This window comes from Medicago sativa, chromosome 1 (assembly GCF_051527215.1).
Source record: "Medicago sativa cultivar Bolivia chromosome 1, Bolivia_mono, whole genome shotgun sequence".
Lineage (NCBI taxonomy): Eukaryota > Viridiplantae > Streptophyta > Magnoliopsida > Fabales > Fabaceae > Medicago > Medicago sativa.
The window spans coordinates 92571623-92586587 of NC_140749.1; the positions used below are offsets into that span (position 1 = coordinate 92571623).

Consider the following 14965-nt stretch of genomic DNA (forward strand, 5'->3'; position numbering starts at 1 on the left):
ATAGTTTATAAAAGTTAAGGATATACTCCAAACTTTTTACTCACTTCTTCCTTGGCTATGAGTTTGGATCATCTGAAATGCTGGTTTCCATTAATTTATTCTCACTTGATTTTTCATATATCTTCTGTATGAAACTGTGACTTGCATAAGTTGTCATGTACAGAGTGATAGTTCTTAATTTCTTGTAGAGAATTTCATGTTATTGAATGCCAGATTTTAATAAAAGTATAGCATCTGATGGTAAAATAGAACTAAGAAAAATCAACAAAACAGAAGATGTTGCTATAAACATAGCATATACTCTATTTAAATCAAATTAAATTTTAGTGATAAATTATACTAAATATGTTGTATAAACAGATCAGGTACTACAGTACTCACCCTTATCCATTCCTACAACTCTTCTTTAGATAATTACCAACACTCATTTATTCAGGATAATTGCATTCACCCATAGAAATTGAATCCAATTGTCATTCCTATACTTGCTCAAATTAGTGAGACTGATCTTTAATTCTTTACCAATTATACTTTCTAGACTCTGATAATGACATAACAAAAACCACATAAGCATGAACCCAGATTTTCTACGGTCAAGAAATCCTAAATTTACACAATCATATAATCTGTCATAAAAAATTCAAACAGCTCATAACAAAAATGAGATTTTAAGATCTAGACCTTTCATAATTTTTTCAATGAAATAGGGAACTCATTTTACTAACTGCATGGAGTTACTTTCAACAATATGCTCGCCCTTCTTACTTAAAAATCCAGTGTTTGACAAATTACATAAAAACTACTGTATTACTTTCTTGAAAGAGTGAATCATCATTGGGGTTCTTAAAACTGTAAAGTCCTACAAATTAATCTCTAAAATTTACAAATAAAATTTAGGTTAAATATGTTTTTGGTCCCTATAAATATGTCAACTTTTCGTTTTAGTCCCTCTAAAATTTTCCTTCAACTTTTAGTCCTTATAAAATTTTCAATCACTACTTTTGGTCCCTATTTTTAATTTAATTTTTGTATTTTTTAATGAAATTGTGCAGAAATGTATAAAATATTCTAAAAAAAATTCCTAAAAAAAATTAGAATTTTTTAACAAAACACAAATTAAATATGAATTTTTAACCTTAAAACATATAAAAATTCATATTAAATTCATGTTTTGTTAAAAAATTTTGAATTTTTTTTGGAGTGATTCTTATAATATTTTGAATTTTTCTGGAAAATTTTATTAAATAATACGAATTCTACATATGAGTTTACTTTAAAAGAGGCACCAAAAGTGAAGATTGAAAATTTTATAGGGACTAAAAGTTGAAGGAAAATTTTAGAGGGACTAAAACGAAAAATTAACATATTTATAAGGACCAAAAATATATTTAATCCATAAAATTTTAGTCCTTTAAATTAACTGAAGTGACCAAGAATAGTGATAAACTCCTTTTGAAAATCTTTTGATTTAAATACCTTTTCAACCAAACACAAACTGTGTCGCATGCTGAAAACTGAAAAGGCATAAGTTGCAGTCTTTAAAACAGATACGTACAAGTACATAAAAGCAAGTGTTAAGAGCATCCACAATGGTAGTTTCCTAACAAGGACTCCTTAAATGGACCCCACGTGACACATCACTTATTTATAATTTTTTAATAAAAGTACCTATTAAGGACTCAATGACTCCAATGACAATACACTAACAAGGACTCCAATGAAAAGTACTTAAATATGTCCCACTATCTTTATATATTAAACAAAAATAATTTATCTATTAGTCATTTTTACAAGTGGGACCAAGTAGTACACATTTTATTACTTCTTTATGCAAGTGGGACCAATTAGTACACATTTTATTATTTTTTTAAACGTGGGACCCGTTAGTTACCCAGGAGAGAGAGGGTCCTTATATAGTTGTCCGTTCCTTAACGGGGACTCAATTTTTCTTCCTCCAATGGAGGGTCCTTAACAGGGAGTGGTCCTTGTTAAGTAAGGACCCCCCTTGAAGATGCTCTGACCCCTCGAAAAGAAAAGACAAATACTTATATTATCATATAACTTTGGGACAAAACCCCAAAAATAATGTAGCAGGCCGAAAACCTTTTATTCCCTTTAGGGTAGAAATGTTACTTCCATGTGAGACTCTGTGGTTTAAGTTTGGAACAAATTAAGAAATAAAGTGAAGGGTCAAAAACACATTTTGAAGTATTAAAAAGGAATCTACAACTTTCATGTATTTCCTTTTGGCTTAATACATGCTTTGGTCCCTTAACTTATTTTCGGATTTCATTTTGGTCCCTTAACTTTAAATTGTCTCAATTTGGTCCCTTAAATCTTACACCGTTTACTATTATGGTCCTCTCCGTTAATTTTTTTGTAAAAACTGTTAACCTTTGCCACATGTCAGTTTTGATCGGTGATCAAAGGTTGGATTTGAAAAGCACACACGAGTATACAATACACTTGCAACATATGATAAATTGAACAAACTTTTTTCTCTATCTCCATCAACAACAACAACAATTTCTTCATCACTCTCCCTACCGATCTTTAATTCCTCTCACTCTCTCTATGTATCTTCTTCTTCCTTTTCTTTTTCTCCACCACCACTAGCACCGCCAACTTACGGTCACCACCACCACAAACCAAACCAAAACCTAATTTATGTTGTCTCTCAATTTTCACTTATCTCTTCCTTCACCTTCTTCCTCGACAATTCTCAAACCCAACCCCAATCTAGATATCAATTTCGACCTCTTTTGTTGTGATGATTAAATTTCAAGCATTGAGAAAATTCACCCCCTTCAGATTCAACCAAAAATCACATAAGAAATTCCACCCCCTTCTGAGTTTTTTTCCTTCTTCCAGAAACAAGTATTCTCTTTCTTTTTTCCTATGAGGATTTTTGGGGCTTATTTCAATTCTTGCTTTCAGTAACTTTAAGTTACAATTCATGGGATTTAATTTTTGAAGTCTGAAGAAATAAAAAATAAAACTTTATTTATTTATTTATTTGGCTAAAACCCACTTTTTGCCCCCTAAGTTTGCAAAAGTTGCGATTTTGGCCCCCTATTAAAAAAAATAGCAATTGTGACCCCCTATGTCTACCCCCTTTTGCAAAAGCCCAATTTTGACCCAGTCAACCATATGTGGCATGCCACATGTGTATTTATTTTTATTTTGTATTTTTTTTAATTCCACGCGTATAATTAATTAAAAAAAAACCAAAAATAACAAAAAAAATAGTAGTTTGGCACGTGAGAAATCTTCTTCTTCTTCTTCATTTCTTCCTCTCAAAAAACTCATCCTCTTCTCATAATTTCACCAAAACCCAGTCCAAACCACCACTGTCGAACCTCTCCAAACCCAATACATCGCCCTCTCTCCAAACTCAATCCATTGTACTCTCTCCGTTTCAACCCACCATTGTCGTCGAACCCACCACAGTCCACCGTCCTCTCTCCGTTTCAACCCACCATCGTCCACTGTCGAACTCATCAACCACCACCGTCCACCGTCGAACTCTTCACCACCACCGTGCTCTCTCCAGAACCTCCTCCAATTAGTTTTCAATCATCCAAAACCTTCCTCTCTCCTTCGTTCAGCAATCGTTCTCACTCTTTTTTCCTAAAGGAAAGGCAAATTGGAAGGGACACGTGAATTGAGGAAGATGGAAACACTTCATCTTCATCCTCTGGAAACATTCATCTTCATCAAAGAGGACTGTCCACAAAACATGGAAAGAACTCACAGAACAAATACAAAGGGAGCGCGCTACAGCTGCCCTTAAAGAACACAAAAATACCCTGCCAGCCTAAACAGAACAACACGGCAACAGCAGGGAGATCACAGCAGCACCTAAACCCCACAAAACAAATACAACCGAACAGCCCAACACCTATTCTTGTTTACCTATTGAACTTGAATGGGATGAAGCATTAACACAAGACACATACTTCACAAACTGCAAAGAATGCATCAACAACAACAACAACGGATCCACAAAAAAAACTAAACTTTGTATGTTATCATTTCCATTAGAAATCAACTCTTTCACCACCATGGATCCACAAAAAATTACCCTACAAAATCGTTGCTTTCGCTATCGTTATCCCTTTCAGTTCTCCATTCTCCGGAACGCGAATCTTCTTCCACCGGTTTTCACCTACCATGAATTGAATATATCTACAAACAAATTCGATCCTAAGAGGAAAATCGGTGGGTTGAGGGAGAATAGAAAATGGTGGGTTGAGGGAGAATAGAAAATGGTGTAGCGGCGGTGGAATGTTGCAGAGAGAAGAGGGAAGTGGCGCGTGGGTTGAGGGGGAATAGAAACCTCTCCCTTTTTTCTTTCTTATTTTTTGAGCACGTGCCTGTCCTTTTTTTACCAATTTTTGTTTTTTTAATTAATTAATTATACGCGTGGAATAAAAAATATATAAAAAAATCAAAAAATACACATGTGGCGTGCCACATAAGGTTGACTGGGTCAAAATTGGGCTTTTGCAAAAGGGGGTAGACATAGGGGGTCACAATTGCCATTTTTTTTAATAGTGGACCAAAATCGCAACTTTTGCAAACTTAGGGGGCAAAAAGTGGGTCTTAGCCTATTTATTTAGGATTTGATGAGATCCAATTTCTTAGTTTATGAGTTTCTACTGAAGCAAATCGAAGTACCTTCCTTGAGAGAGAGTTCGAATGGGTTTTCAACTGAAGCAGATTATGGTTTGTTGTTGGTTTTGGCTGTTTTAACTGATGCGCAGCTGCTGTTTTTTACTGCTGTTGTTTTCGGCTTCTGGCAGACAGGTTTTAGGGAGTTTTTTTCTTCCTAGTTTTTTGGGTGTTGCTCTGTATTGTTTCTGCTGGGACTGTTGTATTGTTGTTGTTGTTTTGTTTCGCCCCTTCCTCTCTTCTTTTGATTTTGGGGCTTAATGGTCAACAAATCTTGATTGTCCATAAATGGATTTTTTTTTTAAATTGGATTTTTTTTTTATGAAGGTTGATGAAGGATATATTTTTATGAAGGTTGATGAAGGATATATGAAGTTGAAGAGGGAAGAAGATGAAAATAGGAGTTATCATATGTTGTGAGATGTTGTGAGTCCACATTGTGCTTTTCAAATCCAACCTTTGATCACCAATCAAAACTGACATGTGGCAAAGGTTAACAGTTTTTACAAAAAAAACTAACGGAGAGGACCATAATAGTAAACGGTGTAAGATTTAAGGGACCAAATTGAGACAGTTTAAAGTTAAGGGACCAAAATGAAATCCGAAAATAAGTTAAGGGACCAAAGCATGTATTAAGCCTTTCCTTTTTCTGTCTAATAGTTAGAGCAAGATGTATTGAACTATGAACCTGGACCCTCTACAAGCAAATGTAGAAATTGTTAGATTTAGAGAGAAAAATTCTCTCTCGAAATCTAACAGTTCTTAATGCTGCTGCACCATAAAGCAGCTGTACAGGATCCAATTTGATTGGACTATTGAGATTGGAACAAGCTCACCAGCCCTGAACATAAAATCTGCATCTTTACAATATATATTGCATGCTACTTTCTAATTTGCCAGATAAACAACTACATTTCATATTATGTTTTGTACAATATGCAATCATTTTACATCCTAAAAATGCTTGAGGTATGATCATGCTGCATGTAAATGAAAAATTACAAGTTTCAGCTTTTGATACAAGATTGCCATGTTTGCTTTTGATACAAGGTTGCCATGTTTTCCTGTCTAGATTAAGTAAAGAGAAACCAAGAATTATGATTTCACTAACAAGATCAACAGGGAATCCTATGCCCAAAAATGGGACAATTTCTACAGCAACCAGTTCTCTACAGCTGATGCGGCCACAGGGCCAGCTATACCCCTATAACAGTAGCCTTCACTGTCAACCCTTGGACATGATCATGCAAATGAATAATTACAAATTTCACATTTTAATACGAGATCACCAAGTTTTCCTGTCTACCTTAGGTATAGCGAAACCAAGAACTGAGAGATGATTATGACTTCGCTAACAACAGCAGCAGGGGAGCGTATCCCTAGAAATGGGACAATATCTACCTGCAACCAGTTCTCTACAACTGACCCTACAACAGCACCGGCTACGAGCCCTCCTATTGTTATAACAACAGCCTTCCCTGCAGAAATAGAAAAGGGAAGTGTAAAAGGAGGAAAATGTGAACAGAAAGAAAAATGCTATGCTAATCCAAAAGGATTAAGTGTATTTGGCTCTGCGGTAACAAAGAAATTTTTTTGATTGATTGATTTTGACTAAAAGTAAGTTGAATGTAAAGCTATTCAGATGAAAGTAGGTTATACAATAAATTCAAAGCTAAAAATCAATTCTAAAGGCAAAAGCCCCAAATTCTATCTTCAAGTTAAAATAAATCCTGGAGGCAAAATCAATTCTATCCGAAAACATCCAAACATGCCAAAATCAATTATACACCTTTGGAGTCAATTTTGGCTCTTCTAAACGTAGAGTAGAGCTACACTGAGAATAGTTTAAGAAAGAGGTAAACGGTCTTACAAGTTTTGAAAAAGATCTCAACCACCCACAACTAGAAGTACCATTTGTTAAGATAAACAACTTTTTTGACAGCAGTACCATTTTATACAGAAACAATCTCCATATTAGGTAAATAAAACCCTCACTTCAAAGACACCAGCAGTAATATCCAGCAGATTAGCAGTATAAGAATACCAAAACTTTTAATATCAAAAGTCTGGGATAACAAAAGAAATGAAGTCTATTCAATAGGTTGGCCTTATTGTTTCGACAAAGAATGGTGTGTTGCATGTCTCGTTGCTATGTAAGTGAAAGATTCAACATACAAAAAAACCTTATTATGAATGTCTACAAAATTGGTGCACTGTATGATGCAAGGTCTCATTATGCATACTCATACCACTCATTGCTTTGTGTCTTCAAAGCAATGAGTCTTCAAATGTACAGTTTCAATAAGAGGGGTGTTAGTAACATTTTCTAACCACTATCTCCTATTGGTTAAAGTTCTAATGGATCTAATTCATGTGGATTCCACATAACTTTAGTGAAACTGATATGAATTTTAACAAATAGAAGATAGAGTATTGCTAGAACTTTTCTTTCAACAAAGGCAAACATGAAGGAAAAGCTCATCACATTCATTTTTTTTTTCATCCTACTCTCCCACCCATTATGGCCATCTAAATGCTTACTTTTATTCCATGATACAAGTCAATACGAATATTGCCACTCATGAAACAAAAATTCCATTGCATTACAATATCAATGTGCATGATAAATCTCCTTACCTAACTTAACATTCTTTTTGGTCATGAAGTACAAGGAAGCTCCAAAGCTACCAGCCAAGATAAGTCCCGGAACATCAGCCCCAGCATAACCTGCAGGGGGCGAAGAAGAGCCACTAAAATAGGTCAAACCCATCAGTGCACCATATACTCCAGCTTGTAGACCAAGATCACTGGTGGAAGGTGACTCAATTGAAACTGGTGCTTTCTTCATGGTGGATTGCATCCATTGAGGCATTGAACTATTAGCCTGGGACTGAACACGTTTTACATCAGCATAACGAACACTGCTGCTCACTACTTTTCCTGCTCGCCGCTGAGTTAACCTCTGCATAAGCAACATGTCATATGCAGCCTCGACCTAAAAATGCACAGAAATTCCATCAATAGGTGTATAGAATTAATATATAAAACACTAAAAGTACTTGACTAGAGACTGAAATTGTGAGGTATTCAGGACATCAAGGGGTACGTACATGAATTTCAAGACCATGGGCAAAAAACTCAAGCATGTATAAATAACAACTCATGAAAATAGCTTATAGCTTATACAGGAACAGTTGTTTGACTTTACATTATAGAAGAAATAACTGATAATAAATAAGCTGCAAATCAAATCAAATCAAATCAAATCAACAACAAGTAAAGTGGTGTAACCTGAGAAATAGTTTCTTGGTCATCTTTGCAAGAAGCAACGATGGAGTTTTTGGCGCGAAGTATATCATCAAAGGAAGCACCTTCCGATACACCTAACAGCTTCAGTGCGTTTTCAACCGACATCTCGAACGGTGCTGAGTCATCTGCGCGCGAACTCGCCTGAACCGGTCCCACGCTCCTCGTTGACGAGTGCTTCCACCTTCTACGTAGCGGCCACGGTTCGGTGAGGATCGGTTTAACAAGACTGCGAACCGGTGGTGGTCTTGGGAAAGATGAACCGGCAGAGATACGGTCGGACCGGACGGGGATAGTAGCTGGTGTGGCAGCCATTTGTGTGTTGAAGAAATGTGAGGCTTGAAATTGGAGTGACGAATAAAAATGAAAAGAAAATAAAATAAAGCCAAAAAGAAAAGATCGAAATAGTTTCATTCATTCACAACCGTTGATGCTAATAATCATCTTCTTACTTACTACTAATACTATCCATTTTACAATTGAAAGAGTCGTACTTATAGTGATAACTGTTTCTTCTACGCTACTACACTTCATTATGAACAGAACAGAACAAAACAAAACAAATTATTTGTTAAACAAACTATACAAATTAGTCTCACTTATTTGTTTATCATGATCGTCTTTATCTTATGATGATATAATTTAATTTATCTGTTTTTCTTACGACTCAATTCAATCTATGACAAAATATAATACTCAAATTAGTTTTTTGATATTTTCAAATAGATACAAATTAATCTCTCAATTAATTTATACTAACCGTAACACAAGGATTAATTTGTCCCCGTATTAAGATGTGAGAAATTCACCAACAAAAAAAAAAAGATGTGAGAAATTAATTTATATATTATATAATATAATATTTTTTTGTTAGAGATTGAACGCACAACAAATAAAACTACTACATACTACATATTAATTTATATTTTATATAATATAATATTTTTTTCTTAGAGATTGAACGCACAACAATTTTTTTTGTTAGAGATCGAACGCACAACAAATAAAACTACTACATAAAATTAAAAAAACTACTACATAAAATTTTTGTTAGAGATTGAACGCACAACAATTTTTTTTTGTTAGAGATTGAACGCACAACAAATAAAACTACTACATAAACTACTACATAATTGTTAGAGATTGAACGCACAACAAATAAAACTACTACATAAACTACTACATAAAATCACGATTTTATGTAGTAGTTTATGTTTTATGTAGACTACTACATAATTGTTAGAGATTGAACGCACAACAAATAAAACTACTACATAAACTACTACATAAAATCACGTCATAAAATCACGATTTTATGTAGTAGTTTATGTTTTATGTAGTAGTTTGGGTCACAGGGGGACCACCACATCGAGGCCAGAACAACCACACAAGCAAGAGAGACACCACACTCTTACCCAAAACCTTAAGGCAATGGGTTTATGGATCCTCTTACTTATAAGGTGTTCAACCTTTACTATTTTATCCGATGTGGGACATATAAAATCACACTTGCACAGTCACCTTGTATTTTCAATTGGGTTGATCGCATATTATGTATTAGGGTTGATTGAAGTTGATCACAATTTTTGTATTATCATATTGTATTCTTGATTGAGTTGTACTTGGGTCAAATCTAATGTCCCCAATCCCTCTATCATTTTATTTTTATTTATAAAAATATTTGCCTAAAAAAATATAATTAGCTTATTGAAATTGGAATATGAAGGAGATAAAGAACATGAAATGATGAAAAAAGGTAAAATAAGTTTCTTTTTTTTTTTTTGACTAAATGATCAAATGGATAAAATCAAAAAATTATTGTGGACTTTGGTAAACCATCCACCAACTTAAACACATGGGTTAACAACAAGCAAAGTGTTTCAAAAATGTAAGAATATTAACCATAGAGCCTAAATAAAACTGGTTAAAAGACTAAGCATGTAATTTAATCAAATAGTTAAAGATAGGTAATATTTGGGTGACATTGGAGTGTTAATATCGTGTGACATTAACTAACCATAACTGAACAAAAAAATAAATAAAAAATCCTTGTGAAAAAAAGAGAAAAAAGCCACTTGTGATATTTATGGTTGGACATTGACATCTCAATGTCGCCCAAGTGTTAGCCATTAATGACAGTGACATTTGAACACCCTTAATTTTTCAACACTTATTTAACATTTTATTTTATCTTTGTCTCTCTTTATATCATGTAACATATCATATCATTATATTATTATCCAAGGAAGTGTTGGATAATGGTGTTTGGGTTTTCATAAATTATTTTACAGTAGTTAAGGGGTGCTTTTGGTCCAAGTATAAAATATGTAGGTTGGTAGGTGGGCTAAAGTGTGTTTGTTTGGGTGCACGCATGTGCATGCGTGCATACGTACGTTCATAAATCATATACATCACTCGTAAAAAATGCAATTGGACTATTTCAATTAGGCTAAGAGGCAGATAGATAAATTTTACACTCGACTCCACGAGGATGTTGGTCTATAAAATATAAACCAGTGTGGGGTAGAAATATTAGGGTTTTTGTAAAAGTATGGTGAAGGTATTTTAAAATTCAAAATTTTGAGATTAAAGCCATTAATTTTTTTTTGCAAGAATCGTAAACTTAAAGACATTTTTCAATATCTGTTGAACATTTTTGCTACTCTCTTGTTTTGTCGACGACCTATTTTTTTCCTTCAATCATTCTCCCATCTATACGCTCTTTCTATCTCCCTCTTCAACAACTCTTTCTCTGTGTTCCTTATGCTCAGTCTATCATGTTATTCCTCTGCATACTATCCAACTAAAATATCGAAGTTAATCAATGTCTTTAAATAACTACAATAGTTGAGTCTTCGTCGGAAAAACGACGAGATTTTTCAAATTCAAATGTTGGAGATTCATTATGAATGGAGATGATAAGGTTTTGGAGAAAAACTGTTACCCAAAAATTTAGTCGGATTCTTATGAGCAGTATGCGGTGGCGGATCAACAACGGGAGTTGAAAGAGGTCTTGCACGGAATGAGTTGTAGAGACGATTGAAGAAACCACATGTTTTCTTTTTCAGAGACGGACCTATTAAAATTCTTTTAAATTCATTATCTATAGCAAAATAAACTCGTAGTCATGGATCACACAAGCACAAAATTTCACCAGAGGGATTATGTCTTCCACTTGTAGGACATTCATCATCTCTTTACACTCCTTTTTATGTTTTTGTGCAAAACAAGTATTGTATATAAGCAGAAGTCGTACAATTTACAACATATAGCCAAAATATTTTAGAGAAGGATTATGTTCATTAACTCGTAAATGCATTTTCTACTGTTGGGATTAATGAGGCCTTAACTCGTTGAATTATGAACTATATGGGTGATATAGAAAACATTATACTATTAGTTGCAATCAATGTCAACATAACACCTTAACTAGATCAACGAAGGCATGGTTAGACTTCATTGGTTGATAAGAAGGCATGGTTAGACTTCATTGGTTGATAAACAAGACTACAAATAGTTGAACCACCACTATGAATGTTAGCACTGTCGATTTCAATAACAGGATTATATGCAGCCTCAATGTTTGAGCCACCACTGTGATTGTTAACAATATCAACTTCAATAACATTATTATATGTAGCACCAATTTTTGAACCACCTCTATGACTACTAACACTAACGATTTCAATAATAAGATTATATATAGGCAAAAAGGAATCGTAACTTGAACTAACTTCATTGTTGTCATTTTTGTTGCAAAAGTTGGCGCGAATGTTTGAACAACAACTATGATATAATTACTAGCATTATCAATTTTAATAATAGGATTACATGTGGTTGAAAAGGGTCAGTAATCTGCATCCACTTCATCACTGTCACAGGTACATGCATCCAAAAATATTTCTCAATCCTCACTTGAGTCATCATCTATCATATGGCTACTTTTATTATATATTAAAGGAACAATCGTATTTATAGAACTATATATATCTGAACAAATCGTTACACTTGTTCTCGTAGATGTTTCAACATACATGTATAAATATGAAATATATAAAATTGATGGTGTTGATTTATTTATGAAAATATAGACTGAAAGATATATATATATATATGTGTGTGTGTGTGTGTGTGTGTGTGTGAAATGTTGAGATGCTTACAATGTGTGATTGATGCTTGAAAGAAAATCAAACCAAAAAAAATAACCACGTTGAAATTTTAGATCTTCTATTAACATTTGAAAAGTGAAGTGAAAAAAATGTGTTGGAGTGAGAAGCAAGAAGAGAGAAAAAAAAAGGTTGAGTCTGTTTATTGCGTTTGAGCATCAAAGTGTGACTGTGTGGAAGGGGTAAAGGTGAATAAACACTACATGGATAAAAGTTTAAACTTTCAACACATAAATATACAAATATAATAGCGCTATTGTGACGGTGATTGTTGATAAGTGATCAAAAGTGATCTAATTCATCTGTTAGTTTAGGCATTTTGGTAATTTGTTTTACAAGTTATTGATGGAAAAGCTTCAATTATGTGCATTAATGTCATTTATGTTTTGTATGCCTTACTCAGCCTTTTTTGTGCAAGAAAATACAAGCAAGGATCAAGAAAGAAGCTCATGAACCAAAGTTTGCACGCTTAAGCGTCCTCAGCTCGCTTAAGCGTGCAAGTTCCAGTAGCCAGAGCCCTTTCACGCTTCCAGCACGCTTAAGCGTAGTCTTTTATTTGCAGTGGATAAGGCACACGTGGCAGCTTCTCAATGGCCAACGAAAGATTTTCCAGCTGCACGCTTAAGCGTCCTCCGCTCGCTCAAGCGTGCGCTGACAACTTCAGCCATATAAATAGTTTTTCTCTCATTTTTAGAGGATCTTCTTCATTCTTTTTTCTATTTTTCCAATTTTTAGAGAGAGACAGGGCATTTCTAGAGAGAACAACATGAAACAAGAGTGTTAGAAATGGATTCTTTCCAAAATTTGTAGAGAAATCATGAATCTTGTCATGAATCTTCACCTTTTCTTCTATTTTTGCAGGGCTACTATGAAAGTAAGTAGCTAAATCCATCTTTTGGGGTTAGAGATACTTGATCAAGTTAATATGTACTATTTTTGATGCTTAAATATATGATTCTAACAATATTTTACTTGATGTTGATTTTATTCTTGTGTTTAATGTTATATCTTTGATTTGAAATGATGTTGAGAGATGCTTTTGAATCTAGGGTTAGAATAATAATCTAGCAAAACTTTAATTGTAGACATGGAATTTAAGTTTTGATAATCACTTTGAATATTGGAACTCAAAGCTTTTGTATTGTTTAATAGTTCGGGAAATCGACAATACAACGATGCAATCGACTATTGAATTGTTTAATAGTTTGGGAAATCAACATTTAAATGATACATTAGAAATCACGACATCATTTGGACACGAATGATGTTGTTGAGCGATATGTGATAATATCGAGTAAAGCTAGAATCCGTTTAAGTGATCATTAGAATGCACTATTTAATGCTTGGTTAACGACTCTAACCCCAGGCGTGAATTGCCCGACCTCGTCTCAATTTTATCGCTATATTCCAATTTAGATTAGTTTTTAATCAATCAACCATTTGAACCATAAGTTTAGAACAATATCGATTGTTGAACGCTGCGAATATCGCGCTAGTCCCTGCAGAGACAATACACAAAAATACTTACTTTCGATACTACATCACTTGTTGATTTTTCTTGGGAAGTAAGAAACGAAAAGAAAAAAAAATGAACAAGACACTTCCTTAATTGAAAATTTTCTAGATCAGACTGTATCATCAACTAGAATGCGTCAAACGATAAACACCCGTTGAAATTTACACCGTAAGGTGTGCACTTGCAGACTCACAAATTTTAAAATATACATAAATAATACCTGTTTTATCGATTTTACACACCCAAGTTTTTTTTTTAATTTGCACCAATTGCACTCCATCCTCTCTCCTTAAGACCCTAACCTCACAAATCTTCAAGCCGAACACAAACTGTGGACATGTCAACAGGGCGGACTGGGGGCGGGTTTAAGCATCCCCGTCCCCAAATCATATTCGAGGTAAAAATTGAACACCCCACCCCGCCTCCAATGGGGACGGCTCTCCCCGCTCCGCCCTCACCCGCGAAAATTCTATTTTTTATAAAATATTTATAAAATTCACATTTTTTCATTTTTTTCACAGTAACAAAAAGCAATAATTATATTAATAATTCCTTAAAAAAAATAATTATATTAATAATTAAAGATCTAATAAAAAAATTTCAAAAGAGCAAAATAATTATAATAAATTTGTTTCTAAAGAGTAATAATATATTAAAATAGGTCGATGCTTATAGAAATAAGATTATAAAATATAATAAAGTAAATTTCAAAAATCGGGTGCGGGCGGCGGTAAGCATCCCCCACCCCCGTACTAAAAATCCAGATTTCCCCACACCCGCATCCACACCCAGTTAAATTGGCTTTTCCCCGTTAAATTTGGGGCCGGGGCGCCCGGGTCTGGCGGCGACCTTTTTTTTTCCATGTCAGTTGATAATTTAGATATTTTATTAATAATTCAATAATTTATTTTGTTTATCGTAACAAAAGTCTATTTATTCAATAATTCAATAATGCATGTCCCCGTGAGCATAGCTCAGTTGGCAGGGACATGCATTGTTATATGCAGGGACCGGGGTTCGAACCCCGGACACCCCACTTATTCACCTTGAAAAAAGTGAATTCTAGTCACTAGGCTACTTGACCAACCTTGAAAAAAGTGAATTCTAGCCACTAGGCAACTTGACAAAAAAAAAGTATTTTAGTTTGTTTAAATACAACTATAAAAAAATATTGTTACAAAATTACTTGAATTTCGACATTTATTCGACATTTATTTTCTCTCATCTTTAATTTTTTTTTGTTATAAAAACCATAAAAATGATTTCTTTTTGACGTTGAAAACCATAAAAATGATAATTTGAC

General features: G+C 34.0%; 1 protein-coding gene across 1 annotated transcript; it reads right to left on the bottom strand.

Moving 5' to 3' along the window:
* Positions 1-5566: 5566 nt before the first annotated feature.
* On the bottom strand, positions 5567-8314 carry LOC146959210 (chaperone (DUF3353)). The gene is made up of 3 exons (XM_085740758.1): positions 7966-8314; positions 7312-7669; positions 5567-6152 (listed from the first exon to the last, which is right to left on the bottom strand). The coding sequence occupies exons 1-3, from the start codon at positions 8293-8295 to the stop codon at positions 5977-5979; spliced, it is 864 nt and encodes a 287-aa protein (XP_085596884.1). The 5' UTR covers positions 8296-8314; the 3' UTR covers positions 5567-5976.
* Between the last annotated feature and the right edge of the window lie 6651 nt (positions 8315-14965).

Bases quoted from the DNA above. Each gene is read 5' to 3' on its own strand.
- LOC146959210 (XM_085740758.1), bottom strand. From the start codon at position 8,295: ATGGCTGCCACACCAGCTACTATCCCCGTCCGGTCCGACCGTATCTCT. The intron at 7,670-7,965 runs GTTACACCACTT...GTGCATTTTTAG, and splicing joins ACCAAGAAACTATTTCTCAG to GTCGAGGCTGCATATGACAT. The intron at 6,153-7,311 runs GTAAGGAGATTT...CTATTTCTGCAG, and splicing joins CAAAAAGAATGTTAAGTTAG to GGAAGGCTGTTGTTATAACA.